The sequence below is a fragment of the Cydia pomonella genome, chromosome 3 (genome assembly GCF_033807575.1).
Source record: "Cydia pomonella isolate Wapato2018A chromosome 3, ilCydPomo1, whole genome shotgun sequence".
In the NCBI taxonomy this organism is placed as follows: domain Eukaryota; kingdom Metazoa; phylum Arthropoda; class Insecta; order Lepidoptera; family Tortricidae; genus Cydia; species Cydia pomonella.
In genome coordinates, this window is record NC_084705.1 from 9,536,277 (window position 1) to 9,551,499 (window position 15,223).

Sequence of the window (15,223 nt, forward strand, 5' to 3'; positions counted from 1 at the left end):
GGCTTCCCTTTCAAATCTCTCATCTCTTCTGAATCATGTTACTGCTTATGCATATAAAAAAGTGCTTTAACACATTCACTGCCAGTGCTAGCACTAGCTGCGCGCTTTTTCCCGCTTTGTAGCAAAAAGCACCTGCATACAGGAGAAGACGCCTAGTGGGTTGTTTTCACTGAATGTGTTAAAAGTGAAAGTTTTAGGGAACGAAACTTCCGTTGAAGTTACTCAAAAGGTATACTAGATCTGGCCAGTTGCTGTCCAGCATATTTAGACCAGCTCAAATCAACCAAATGCCAAAGTGATTGTGATGATGAGGGAGATTCGTAAATTAACACTCGCTGTCAGTATTACTCTTACTGCCATATTATTATTATTTGCTGTATATCGCAGCACTTGTGTTTATTTAGCACTTTTTAATGTTCTAAAATGTGTATCTAGTCTATTTTGAAAGAGTTCACTGATGGTGCACTAACAACAGTCTCTGGTAGAGAGTTCCACACATTTACTACACGATTTGGCAAGAAGTGTTTCCTAGGGTTGCTAGCACATGGTTTGACTAGTTTTTTAAGAGTGTCCTCTCAACCTTACATTCTGGCTTGATATGTATAGGTCTTTAATATTTGGAACATTGTAGTGTCCAGACAAGACTTTGTATGTCTCAATAAGATTCCTTCTGTCCTCCAATGTTGTAAGACCTAATTCCTGAAGCCGTTCTTCATATGGCTTGTCTTTCAGTGAAGCAACCATTTTAGTTGCCCTTTGCTGTACTTTTTCCAGCAAAGTGATGTCCTTTTTAAAGTAGGGGGACCATATCTAAAAAGCATACTCAAGTAAAGGATGGAGATATGACTTGTATATTCTAATAAATAGATCCTTATTAATTACATGGAATGCTTTCCGGATCATATACAGCATAGAATTTGCTCTCTTGGTCATTTTGATGATATGCGTGTCCCATTTTAAGTTATGTGAAATAGTGATGCCCAGGTCTCTTTGACTAGTTACTGCTTGTAGGGGAACAAGAGTCAATGTGGTAATTTAGTTTTGGGTTTATTTTCCTATATGTAGGACTGTGCACTTGTTAGCATTTAGTGATATGAGCCAGTCTTTAGTCCACTGAAATATGGGTCAATTCAACCTTCACATTCAAGTTAGGAATTGAATTGCCACAGCTAACATGTTAAAAACGGTTAAGCCAACAAATATCCTGTTTGTCACTATACTGTCAGCGAATGTCTTAAAAAACCCTAAAGATAGTCACTAGTTGAGAAAATACTCTAGCCGCCCGCTAACTACAAACAGGCAAGACAAATGCACTATTGATTGATTTGTCTGAAATAACATCTAAATACAAGAATGTAAAGACTTTCAACAGGTCTTAGGGCAGATAGAGGTTATAAAATTAGTATTCAGAATTATCAGTAGAAAAAGATAGTCCAAATGAGCAATTCCTTTAAATGTAAATTAACAACATTTTTGGCAAAATTTTATTATAACCGTAAAAACCTTAATATACATAATGTACTGTACTGTAAATGTTAAACGCTGATGTTAAATATCTGTTCGAACGGGTTTATTCCAGATCGGGTAGGTTTTCGTCATCAGAATCGCTCTCCAGGTCGTCGAACGATGGTTTTTCGGCCTTATCACCGGCTCCACCGAGCCCGCCACCACCGCCGCCCATTGATCGCAGCATTTCTTCTATATCGTAGTTCATAGCGCCTCCACCTTCCTCCTCCTCGTCGTCTTCATCTCTCCACTTATTAAAGTCGATCTTCAGATAGTGCGGCTTCTTCTTGTCCTTCGTTAACGACGGCCAGTAAGGCGCATCCTTCTTTTCTTTGCGCAATACCATTTCTATGCACCTGCCTTTATTTACGAAAGCGCTAGTATCAGGAACCACGGCATCGTATAAAGGTATAGTTACCTCGTGTGTTTTATTGTCTTGTGCATTTAAGCCTTTGAAATATACCGAATCTTTTTCTATTTTAATAGTGGGGTCTTTTGATTCGACGCTAAACGTGAGGAATACATCTTCTTTCCGCTGGGCCCATAAAACTGCAGGTGGGGTTGCAGTTTCGCTCATGATGAATATTCACAAGTTACACTTTACAAGTAAATCAATTTGTAAAGTAATTGATTATACTTCAGTTTCTATGGACACAATTTTTCCGATTTCACGACTCGATTTAGCACGTTCACCGAATCACCGCCTCGCCGATTCATAAAAGAAAAAAGAATTGATAGTGTTACCATTTCCAAGTATTAAATTTGAGACTATACATTTCAAATGTACTTAAAAGAGCATAAATAATCCAAAACATATGTTTATTATAAATAGTTTTTAAATAATTATCATATAATTTTTAATAAAAATACTGATTTCGATTTTCAGTATCAAATATTCAAAACAAGCAATATTCTAAATTTGTTCTCGAAAAATCTTGAAGGAGCGTTCGGATATCATTTTAATATTCGTACGTAACCATCCGTTTTTCGTATTTATAATACCAAATACAGTTACTGAATAAACTTAATTCCTCATTTCATCAAAAACATGATTCATTTCATGGGCTTCGATTATTAAGCCCTGGAATATTCGAGATTTGCAGGGCTATAACCGCGAAAATCGAAGTTCGTCATTTACGGGCATTTTTCTCTGTCACTCTTAACCACGTCTTTGTGAAAGTAAAAGAGAAAGATCCCCGCAATTTGTGAATTTCGGTTTTCACGGTAGGCCCCCTACGCAAGGAGCCGTCACACTCCTTGCGTAATCGAACGTCTATCAAGATATGCATACTCGGGCAAGCCAACTTTATCTGTAGAAAAAAGCGCGAAATTCAAAATTTGTATGGAAGATCTGCCGCCGCCTTTTTGTACTGACAAAACTGGCTTGCCAGAGTATAATTCCACAACATTCAATCGACTGACATGTCTCTGACATTCACGGAAACAACGCGACACGTGTTGAGTCGAATCACATCGTATTATTTTAATGTGAATGTGATGTGACATTACATTACGCAAGAGCGAATTTTTTCAGAAATACAGAACCTTCGTCCCTAATAGATTCAAACTCTGGATTTCAGAAATAATCAGCTTGTGTGAGATGTGCCTAACATTTCTTTTTTTTAATAATATTTGGCAATTGAACAAACGATCGCCTGATGTAAGCGATTACGGGACATGAACACACCCGCAACACAAAGAGGGGTTGTAAGTGCGATATCGGCGTTTAAGATGGCAGTACGCCGTTCTTTTGAAGGTCAGAAGGTCGTATCGGACTGGAAATATCGCAGGCGCAGCGCAGGTTTCAAAACTACCAGTAAAAAGTTTAATAAAGTTTTCTAAAACTACAATGAAAAAAATGTTAGACTCCATAAACATTATTTATTAAACATACAAGTATTTTTATTGCACTTTATACTGTACAATCTAGTTAAAGAAGGAAGTTATATACTGAATAAATAAGACAGTGTGGAGTTAGATAGAAGTTCAGCACTATTAACGAAGACACATATGTCATATCATATCATATCTCTTACTATATAGCGACAAATAGGTAAGTATGTAAAATATAGAACATAAGTAAGATATAAAATAACAATAGCTTACCATCTACCCTAGCGTTTGCTATGAAGATGTACAACTACACATTTAACCTATAGGTTAATAAGAACACCACTATAACAATATTTGGATAGGTTTTTTACTTTCACAATTACACAATTAAAAAGCTTCAAATATGGTAAAAAAAAAACACTTTACACTTACAAATTATACAGTTGATTATCGAAAAATATATCACAGATGAATGTATACATTCACTTCACACATAAATAACATTTTTATCACACTTTAGAAGTAAATATTTAAACGAAATTAATATCGCTAATTATCTAGAGAATAAAAGACCACTTTTAATTCTACTGGAGTATAGAAATGAAGTAACACTTGACACTAAATGTACTTTAAGAAAATGCTTATGCAACTGTTGTGTGGACGAAAAAATGTTATTGACTATTTGTTCAACTATTTTATGGTATTCCTATCACTGAGGACATTATAGAAATGACAACTTTATTATTTTAAATTTCTATGACATAGAAAATGCTTCCTAGAAATCGTAATTGAAGACTAGTATTGTTATCACTGCTTTAATTTTATCATTATTTATTTAATAATGGACACGCGTGGTCGTTTCTATTTAACATCAGTCAGTTATAAGGTTTGATTGTCTGACTTTAACGGTACAACATTCCATATTTTCTCTTTTACTTCCTTAAAGGCATGTTTGGCATCCTTACTTTGAATAAGCCAGCGAATGTACGCGTGGCCAACAAAACGTGACAGTAGTAATTTCATTTGTTAAATGTCTGGAATAGGCTATCAAATTGCCAACAATAGGCATCATACTTTTATCATAGCTACAGTGTTGCAAATTGTCCGTCGTTTAACAGTAATCATAATAAAACTTTCAAGTGTTGTGTTTTTAGATTGGCGATTCTCTACATCTAAAGAACGAATTGAAAGCCTTCAGTGATATTATTCTACTGTCACATTTTCCCGGCCGGCCGCTCGGCTCCGCTTAAACAACTTCAGGCTGGAAGACGACGGTCTCCGGCACGAGCGCGTCGCCGGGCTGCCAGCAGCTCTGCGCGCACGTAAACACGAACACCGACAGGAAGTGCAGGTGCGAGAGAGCGGGAGGTGGCGACGCGTGGGAGACGGGTGGGAGCGAGAGGGTTTCAGCGAATTCTGGCACGAGTTGGAGTTCGCAGATGAGGCGGGAGCCGCAGCGCGCGCAGGCGGCGGGCGCGGCGGGCGACTCGGCGCCGCCCGGCCGCGCCAGCGGCGCGCCCAGCAGCGGCGCCGAGTCGCGGGAGTACCTGCAACCCAAGGCATGTGCTAATCAGTGCGAGACGTTCTCGAGAGCGTTCCATGTTTTGTATGAAAATCAAACGCAATTGTGAACAGCATACAACTAGGTGGTGTAAATTACCTTAAGATCTGCCCCGGGTTCTTCCTGAGGCGGGACAGGAAGGCGTGGAAGAGCCGGTCTCCGTGCAGTGGCGCCGTCTCCTCGTACTGCTCTTCGTCCGGCGCGCCGCCGCCGCCGCCGCCGGCACACACCTCCAGTTCTAATTAATAGTAAGTATTTAATTGTATATTACAGATGTGGCTATTAGTGGTCCAGTTACACCAACCACATTTGACGGACTGTTCGACATCACCTGGGGCCTATTTCTCGAACGGTATTAGTACGGAAGGTGGAGGTAAGGAAATAAATCTCCATGTACCAAAAAGTGTCCTCAAAAAACCTTAAATAGGTAGCGCTACAATACCTAGAATACTTGAACAAAAAAATCAAATCATAGACAGCACCCTTAACTCCGTCAATAGCGCCTAGATTCTTAGCTACTCTAGCGCTACTCTGGAGAGATTTGGAACTATTATTTACAGCTGACAGCTGGATAATTTTGCAACAGTTCTACCATAAGAGATGTCACTCCTCTTAATTCCACACTCCATGGGTATTAGTCTAATATTATTAGTGTGTTGCCATGGTAACCCATACGACTTGACAGGTCGTGGACTAATAATATTAGTCTAATACCATTCGATAAATGGGCCCTAGTAGTGCTACTACTGGTGGTTGTTTCTAACATTCACAAGTCATAAGTGCATTGCAACTAGTATTGGTTAAGACTCGAGTCCATTGAGTCCTCTGCTTTGGAACTCGACTCAGATTTTCAGACTCACATATTTAGTCTAAACTCGAGTTTTTTTGTTAGAGACCCGAGTCTTTTGTAGATACAAGTTCTTTTCAGAGAACTCTCATTTCCTTTGTGTCTTTATTCAAAGGCTCGAGTCCTTTTGAGTTGCTCTTAAAAAATACTCTATAAAGGACTGGCCTCGGGACTTAGAAGACTCAGAAGTTCTCGTAAAAACGAGTCCATTTTTCCAAATTCAGACTCAAAAAACTCGAGTTCCCACCAACACTAATTGCAACATGCCTAAATTGAAAAATAAAAACATCCACTATCACAGACCAGTGACCTATGTATGACACTACCTTCCCATCTAAAAAGATAGCAAACGGTTTGATGCATCCAACCCATAGTGAACACAAAAATATAATTATTATCAATATGAGTATTATCTCAGACTCGAATTACCATTTTCTTTCTTGTATTTATTGAGCAATTCCGTCACCCTATCATCTTGGCTGGACGCCTTGTGCCATTCCTCTTCAACGTAAATGTATTTGGGCACAAACTGCATTGGAGCGCACATCAATCGGCTTCGTATGTCCTGCGGTAACTCCGCCGTCTGTAAAACAAAACAATTATTTTAATTTATTCATCAAAAATAATTTAGCACAAATATTTTAAATTAATGAAGGGGCATTCTATTCCACGAGAATGTCGCTTACGAAATGCGATTCTTCTAATAAGTAGGTATAGTCGTTACATTTGTAGCTGGCCCGAGCGGTTAATCCTTTGTCTATTGTTAAGTAAAACCGCACGAGCCGCAGCACGTCGGTCACTTCAACCGGTTATTGGATTACAACTCCTATGGCAATTGAAATAATATTCAAAATGAACAAATGGAAGAACAATTTGGGATTTATTGTGTGGTCCCTCTGCGATTACTGAGTGCCGGCCGACAGATCCAGTCTAAAATCTGTCCTCGAGATGCGGTACAGAGGCGACCAACGACAGTCAACCATTGGATCAAACAGAAACTTGTAGTACTTAACAATAGACAAAGGATTAGCCCCTCGGGGCCAGCTTCAAATCTAACGAGTGTACTTCATAAAATGCTGAGAAAGGAATATGTGGCCTGGTAATGTTTTATAACTCAGCTAACAAATTAGCATACATCATACAATACAATACAATACTCTTTATTGCACACCTCAATACAGAAACAGCATATATATATTTTTGAGCTTTATACATTTAATTTAGGTAGCTGTCCATGCACACTGTGGAATTTCGATTCATTTGCGGACACCTGTACTTTATGCCTTCATCCTATAGATCCAGCGAAGACTTCTAAGAAGAAACCATATTTTTTGTATGTCTAGTTTTAGAGTTATTTTAAAACTCGAGAAAACTCTATAGAAACATAGAAATGCATTATGACGACATGGTCCTGTTGGGACCGTCGGTCGACTCCATCCGAATATTACTCAGAGTATGTGAAGGCTACGCTCTACAGCATGGTCTTAAATATAATGCGAGTAAAAGTGAGGTACTTATATTTAAGGCGAAAAAATATAACCCAAACACCCTGCCAAAGATCATGCTGGGGGGCGAGCCTCTTAAAATAGCAAAACAGTTTAAGTATTTGGGCCACATGCTAACTGAATGACAAGGAACTGAATGACGATTGCGATCTGGAGAGGGAAAGAAGGGCGTTGGCAGTGAGGGGCAATATGCTTGCCCGCAGGTTTGCACGTTGTAACAATCAAGTCAAGTTGACACTTTTTAAAGCATATTGTCAAACTTTTTACACGTGCAGCCTGTGGGTAAGCTTTACTCAGAGGTCCTATAACACATTAAGGGTGCAGTACAACAACATCCTCAGGATGCTGCTGAGGCTGCCAAAGCACTGCAGTGCATCAGGCATGTTTGCCGAGGCACGGGCGGATGACTTTTTCGCCATAAGGCGGAAAAGAATTGCCTCGATGCTCAAGCGAGTGCGTGGCAGCAGCAACTGTATGCTGAGGGTGTTGGCGGAGCGCCTGGACTGCCCGCTAACAAAGTACTGGGTTGATGTGGTCATTGGTAGAACCAAGTAGTGAATAAATTATTTTCACTGCTTGCTTCTGCCAATGGAATTATTTCACGAATTTTTGTTCTCATTATACTTAGTACTTATGTAAATTAACTAACCTAGTCTTTTTAAGTTTTTTTTTATTTTTTAAGTTTTACTAATACTTATATGGACACATGTCTGAAATAAACAATTTTTATTTTATTTTATTTTATTTTATTATTTATTTCTAATTTATGGTTTTGCAATTGTTATAAAATGGGATCATAAGAGGATTGTCAAATCTACTAATCAAGTCGATAAAAAAATAAAAATAATCATAAATAGAAGGGAAAGTTACGTTTTTTTACAAAAAAAAAAATTGTGGTAACTCCACTTGAATCCGCATTTTTTAAACAAGAATAGATTTACTATAATCAGCTATATTATTTAAAAAAAATCAGGTGTGCATGATGCGGGACTTCTGAAATATAGAATTTTTATTTTTGAGGTTAGTGCTGTCACCTACTTTACTATAGAAATTCTTGGATAACTTTGACTGCCAAATTACTATGCTGAAATGTATGCCAAAATGTCTTTAGCAGTAGCTGTTGTACATTCAAGTTCTGGAACATCCAACGACGGCAACACAGCCCGCACTGCACTATTGGACTTACATCAAAAACATTTGCGAACATTCTCGGCGTGGAAGAATGGCTTGTAGATGATTTATATCTTATATTAGTAGCGTTGCCAAGTAGTTTCGAGATCGATCCTGAAAAATTTTACGAATTTTGTGCGAATTTAGCTGAAAAATATGTAGAAAAGTACGCGTGGTGTTACATGTCCGTTACGCTTACTGTAGATTGAGACTTAAAACTTGACGTTTGTATTAATTAATTTAATATTTAATGTTTAAATTTGATAAAAAAAATTAGTAAACGACATTTATGTAACGTATTTTACTTTGACATGCATGAACTGTGTCAATATCAATATCGAGCATATCAGTGGTCAATTATGTGTACGTAATGATATCTATATAATGTACCATAATGGTCTTGTGAATAAACTTTCATTTCATTTCGCTTCACAAAATACTACTCACTACTACTAGCCACTAGCTCACGGTAGTCAAATAACAAAATCTAGTCCGTCGCCACTTGGTATGAAGCAAACTTCAGAATCTCGTAGCAAATTCTGGCGTATCATAATACAGAACACCATACGCGAAAATTAAACCGCAAAACAACTGTGCTTGACCTACTTCACAGCGCCTTAGAATCGTCAGACCTATGATGACACTCAGCAATCGCCAAAAACAAAACCAGCGTTTAGTTATTCCTGAAAAAGTTGTCTGGCTTTTGAAACCATCAACTGAAAATGTTTTATATCACGGGGGCTTAGCAGAAATCAAAGATGATGAAAATATTATTTTAACATCTGAAGAAATTTTTATATCTTGATATTCTTGATCACCCTGCATGATCTCTGAGTCAGTATCCAGTCGAATTTACCGTCGGAACGCAAAAACAATTTTGATTTCTCCATATAAATTGCCTCGGTCAGCTTATAATTTTGTATGAAGGTCATTTTTTTACTTTCCGAGGGAAAATTCCACTTGATACTTTCTATGGAATGATAATTTATCTTGATAATTCTATGGAAACTTTAGAAATGCAATAGTTTTTAAGTCCCACTGTTTGCTTTTTTTTTTTGTTATTAGTAACTACAATAAGCATGCTCGGAATTAAATTCAAAATGCGGAATCAACAAGAATACGGAGATAACAGCAATTTTGTGAAAATATTAAAATAAACGATTTCTCGGTGAATATCGTAGATACAATGTTTAAACTTTGTATAAAGTTAGATATTGTATTATTATTTAAAAAATATATTTATTTCTACAAATCATGTAATTAATTTGAAATTTACAAATAAAAAACGTTTTTTGTGACGTCAGCATAACTTCAATTAACTTCAAAACCAAACAAAAAAATCATAGTTTTAGTTTTTCGCTGGATCTATAGGTTGAAGGCATAACATACAGGTGTCCGCAAATGAGGCGAAATTCCACAGTGTGTTATGCTCTTTTAATTTTAGTGGATGTGACCTTTTTCATAAGTCCAGCCGATGACGTATTAGCTAGTGGCCATCTCACATTGTCACTAAAGTTGCATTTCTGAGCATAGGGGCACATAAACCAACATTCAAATGCTAGATGACGGTTCCCCCCTCTAACATACCTGGTGCAGGAGTGCTTCTATGTCATTGGAAGCTGCAGTGGGCGTGTCGACAGTGACGAGCCCGGGCTCGTCGCCGCCCTCCAGCTCTGCTGCGGCCACTGGTACTCCTATAGCCCCTACAGCTCCTGTAAACATAAAATCACTCTTTATCTTATCTTCTCTGTATATGAGTATATTTATGATTATATACATCGTTTCATAGAATGGTAAAATGCCCCACAAATTCCTTAGAAAGCAGGCTCAACATATTGGGCTGCCTAAATTTTTTCTTGATATAACTGCACTGTAGTATTTTCATACATACATACATTGACATAAATCTAAGGACGCGGGCACGGGCACTAAGAATGGTGCTAGTTCAGTGGTGTCACTCACGGATTCGAGCCAATCGCGCAGTCTACGCAACTAGTTGCGACCAATCGCGCGCGTGATGCGAACTCATCAACCAATCGCGTTATGGCATTAGACTGCACGATTATCTTCTCGAATTCGTGTGCGTCACACCGCTGTACTGGCCCCATTCTTATTGCCCGTAAGGCCCGTTCTTAGATATGTTAATGCATACATAAGTTTACAGCTTACACCAACACACTTGCATGCATATATCTTGAATATAAACTGTCAAATCTTCATAACAGTGAATTAAAATTGAGACTATGTATAAGTAATAAAAATTGTTAACTATGTACAAACTTATTGCAATCATATGCAATGCAGAATATTGTCAATGTATTTCAATATTTAAAAAAAAAACAAATGGATGGGGCAAACTTGTTGTAGTGTTATAGTCAGACCAGTGTGTCAGTGTGTGTTATCAGTGGTGCAAATTTAATGAAATCGAATCACAGGGTTGTCACTCAATATTTATTTCTGCACATGTGACATATTAGTATAAAAAGATTTTATTACAAAACTATTTACAATATTATAAACTGAAAATATGTGACATTAGTCTAATGTCAAATATCTACAAAGTATTTGCTAAAGTTTTACTTAAACGCCTTGAGAAGAAACTCGATGAACAACAACCTATCGAACAGGCAGGATTCCGAAGCGGTTACTCTGTGCTTGACCATATAATTGTCCTGAGGCAAATCATCCAGAAATATAATGAATATAACCTGACATACTATTTTGCATTCATTGACTACAGTAAAGCGTTCGACAGTCTACTTCACAGCAAGATATGGGAAACACTAAAGAATCAAGGAATAGAGGAAAAGTATATAAGAATAATTAGAAATTTATACAAGCACAGCACAGCATGCATCCAACTAGAAAGAAGAGGCCAACCGTTTCCAATAGAAAAGGGTGTCCGACAGGGGAACCCCCTCTCGCCAAAGATCTTCTCAGCTGTACTTGAGCAAGTATTTAGATCACTGAATTGGGAGAAATACGGCATTAACATAGATGGCTGCAGTCTGACAAACTTAAGGTTTGCAGATGATATTGTGCTTTTTGCTGGAAATCACCAAGACCTGAACACTGTGATTAATGAACTAGCAAGGGAAAGCAAGAAAATGGGTCTCCAGATGAATCTAGATAAGACCAAAGTTTTCACAAATGGCCCACAGGAAAAAATCTGCATAGGACAAAACGAGCTTGAATATGTTGACGAATATATATAATATATATATCTAGGACAAGTAATTTCAGCCAAAGATGTCACTAACAAAGAAATCGAACGAAGGATTGGGAATGGATGAAACAGGTACTGGGCCATGAAAGAAGTAATGAAGACCAAAATCTTCACATTAGTGCAAAGAGCAAGGTATTCAATACGTGTGTTTTACCAATACTTATGTACGGAAGCCAAACCTGGGCCCTCACCAAACGGCAACTGAACAAGTTACGTATCTGCCAAGTTTCTATGGAACGAAGCATGCTAGGAATAAGAAAAGCTGATCAGATAAGGAACCAGGTGATAAGAAACAGAACCAAGATGCACGACATTGTAACAAAAATTAGAAGGCAGAAATGGAAGTGGTCAGGTCATACCAGTAGAGGCATGGACAAATGGAGTAAAAAGGTGATCCAGTGGTACCTAAGAGGCTGTAAAAGGAAAAGAGGAAGGCAGTTCAAACGATGGGATGACGACATCAGGCCTGTTGCTGGTGCCACATGGAGCAGGGTTGCCAGAGACAGGAATAAATGGAGAAGGCTGGAGGAGGCCTATGCCGACTGGCAAGCGGGCACCCAATACATTTAACAACACATCAGTGAAGAAACAAATAAACAGTATTTGGGTGTCATGACAAAAAGGCTATAATATAATATAAATATAAAAACTGAAAATAAATGTCATATACTAAGAAAAAGTGATCAAGGTCTCCAGTAAAATATTATCTGAAAATAATTTAATTTGTTCTAATACTTCTAATAGTATTTACAATATTGCCTTCAATCTTACCATATTTTTGGTTTATTATGGTATTGTCACTAAATCTGCACATAGGTGTATATGTTATTACATTTTAAATTAATGTGACCACAGGAAGTGGGCCAGAAAGAAATTAGGAAGAAAATGAGTTTCAAAATGTATGATTCACAATTTTATATAGTTCACTCAGTTGACTCTTAGTTTCTAGTAAATAAAACATAACTCTTTGGTTAATTGTTTGCGCAGTGGAAGCATGCTGGGCTCATAAACTGATGAAATAATACCAGTTTTGAGGAAAAAGAATATATTATAAGACTTTTAAAAAAGATTAACATGAAACATTGCTAGCCACGTATATAGAGCAAGACGGTGTACCTAAAAGTGGAGATTTACTCTCACTAACTGGGCCGTGTTGCATGTGGTAAAACTGCAGGCGCTTATGTTTGTGGCCTATTTCCAACAAGGATTAATCATCTGAGATGTATATACTAAAATTGTAAATAAAACAATATGGAAACCATTTTAAAATGAGAAAACTCAGCAAGATTATGCAGGACATTCAAACTTTTACTTAATAAATGAAATCAATCAATCAAGTAACTATTATGGAGTTTCAAACCAAATAAAACATCTTTCAAACCCATCCTCTTAAAAATACCTATAAATAGAATACATCAAATTATTTATTGATGATAAAAATATGAATGTGTAGTGCCAGCCCTAGCATTTTCATTAAATTTCACTGTTAATGAGGTCTGGTTATAGTAAATGAAGTAAAGACTTTAGTAAATGGTGCTGTAATTTGCGATTGAGATTACATTATTTGATGATTTGTGTTGGTATGCAACAAATTTAACTATAAATTAATTTGTTTGTGATTAAAACTCACCTTGCACTGGAGACATGTTGGCATTATGTGCATCAAACATGTGTAGATTACCAAGCGCTTGCTCTACAGTTTCCACTTCTAAGGAGTTGCTTTCTTCATCCTCATCAGAATTCCTGGTATAGATATTAGTTTTAGAAAAGTAAAATTGATGGTCTATAGTATACCTATACCAATACAAACAATAATTTACTCAAGCCTGTTAAAGTTAGTTGACGGGTGCTAATTTAAAGCTTTGCTGATTGAATTAATATATATGTTCTCATTGTTTGATTGATAAGAATATTTACCTATTAATAAAACACAAAAGACATTAATTTATTATTCTTCTTAGTTATATAGAGATTGATCTCTTTATAATTTTACCTGTGCATTCCATTATTAGGGCTGGGAGCATTATCCACGTTCATAAAGTTCCCATTAGCACTGTCACCATTGTCATTCTCATCCCATTCATCAGCGCCGGTGCACCAACTGAGATTAGTCTCAACTGACGGCAAGTTCACTATTGTACTTGACTGTTTAATGGAGTTATCTTGATATTGGCTTCGAACACAAATCCAACTGAAAATAGTTAACCATACAATTAAATTATAACAAGTTTCAAATATAAACAAGTTGAGAGTAGCTTCATTTTAATTCAATTAGTTTCTCAATATCAATAGTATTATATTGTTTACCTTTCTGATTGAATCCAGCAATTAGGATTAATACAGGCGAAAAGATATAAAGTGCGATGGTAAACTGAATTTTCAAGAGGAGCATAGCATTGGACGATTAAAATTCTGTGCAATCCACATAATTGACACTTGGAAGGAAACTGTACGTTCTCGAGAGGCGGCCAATCCTGTAGGAAACAATTACCTTATTATAACGCCTTGCTAACCTATTCCAACATTCAAAAAAAAAAACATATTGCCACTTACGGGAAATCCACCAATTTTATTTACTGTATAGTTTAATAAAGTTTGGTTTTTTTCACCCACTGCCTCTTCTTCGTACCCTAAGTAAACTTTACCCTGCTGTTTTGCCATTGTATGTTCATAAATTAAGATTATTTCATTTAATCAATCGCTCGGAAAGCACAATGTATTGAACACAAAAGTAGGACAGGACAGCATTGATTGATTTTGACGACTTTGACGTTGACGTCTTAATTCAGTGGTACCATGACAAAAAACCGGTAAAGTGTAAGTTCGTTTTATTCGCGCACAGAGGGTTCCGTAAAAAGTTATAAACTTTGAATTATCTCGTGTAACTATAAAGCCGAAAGACTTTTTATCAGAAGTACCTAAGTATAATTGCGTACAGCGCCATCTATCGGCGAATTGTCTAACTAATTTGCGCGACGAAATGTCACTGTGGGTGTGGGCCGACACTCCTGTCGGCTTTTCTCGACTCAGGGGGCCTACCGCGAAAACGGAAATTCGTAAATTGCGGGGATCTCTCTCTTTTGCTCTCACTAAGACGTAATTAGAGTGACAGATAAAAAATGCCCGCAATTGACGAACTTCGATTTTGGGTTGGCATAACTTGACGTCCCTATACGTGCACGACTACAAATAAGATAATGACTTGAATTTTGACAACCCTAAATGGCCGAAAGAGATAGTGCCATACGTTAGAAAGGGACAACATAATTCGACCCTCATTTGCTGTCAAACTTTTGTAGGAAGTGTCATTTCTGTATGGTAGTACTATTATTTATTCTGTGGTAATTAATTGTAATGTAATGCACGTATGTTGGTTTTTCGAGGATAATTCACGGATAATTCATGTGAACCGATTTCAAAAATTGTTGTAAACTTTATCGTCCTTACAACGCAGACCACCTATTTGAGCATTAAGTTAGGCAATCTGTAATACCTACTTACCGATCAACAGCACGTTGACTCAGTCCATCTATCTTAGGCCTTGAGGATCCTTAAGTAGAAACTGAAATGCCATG

The 15,223-nt window shown here is 37.2% G+C and overlaps 2 protein-coding genes across 2 annotated transcripts; both read right to left on the reverse strand.

Annotated features, from left to right (window-relative positions):
* Positions 1 to 1,455: 1,455 nt before the first annotated feature.
* LOC133516009 (uncharacterized protein CG16817-like) lies at positions 1,456 to 2,242 on the reverse strand. Its single transcript, XM_061848678.1, has one exon. It carries the CDS (start codon positions 2,081 to 2,083, stop codon positions 1,571 to 1,573), a length of 513 nt encoding a protein of 170 aa, XP_061704662.1. The 5' UTR covers positions 2,084 to 2,242; the 3' UTR covers positions 1,456 to 1,570.
* A 1,125-nt stretch (positions 2,243 to 3,367) lies between these two features.
* On the reverse strand, positions 3,368 to 14,769 carry LOC133516011 (programmed cell death protein 2-like). Its single transcript, XM_061848679.1, has 8 exons — positions 14,202 to 14,769; positions 13,956 to 14,122; positions 13,642 to 13,839; positions 13,279 to 13,391; positions 10,010 to 10,134; positions 6,177 to 6,330; positions 5,000 to 5,138; positions 3,368 to 4,886 (listed from the first exon to the last, which is right to left on the reverse strand). The coding sequence occupies exons 1-8, from the start codon at positions 14,307 to 14,309 to the stop codon at positions 4,586 to 4,588; spliced, it is 1,305 nt and encodes a 434-aa protein (XP_061704663.1). The 5' UTR covers positions 14,310 to 14,769; the 3' UTR covers positions 3,368 to 4,585.
* Between the last annotated feature and the right edge of the window lie 454 nt (positions 14,770 to 15,223).

Excerpts from the sequence above, each read along its gene's own strand:
- LOC133516009 (XM_061848678.1), bottom strand. The coding sequence starts at position 2,083 with ATGAGCGAAACTGCAACCCCACCTGCAGTTTTATGGGCCCAGCGGAAA.
- LOC133516011 (XM_061848679.1), bottom strand. The coding sequence starts at position 14,309 with ATGGCAAAACAGCAGGGTAAAGTTTACTTAGGGTACGAAGAAGAGGCA. Across the intron at positions 13,392-13,641 it reads CCTAATAATGGAATGCACAG|GAATTCTGATGAGGATGAAG; the intron begins GTAAAATTATAA and ends TATCTATACCAG. Across the intron at positions 6,331-10,009 it reads TAGAAGCACTCCTGCACCAG|ACGGCGGAGTTACCGCAGGA; the intron begins GTATGTTAGAGG and ends TTTGTTTTACAG.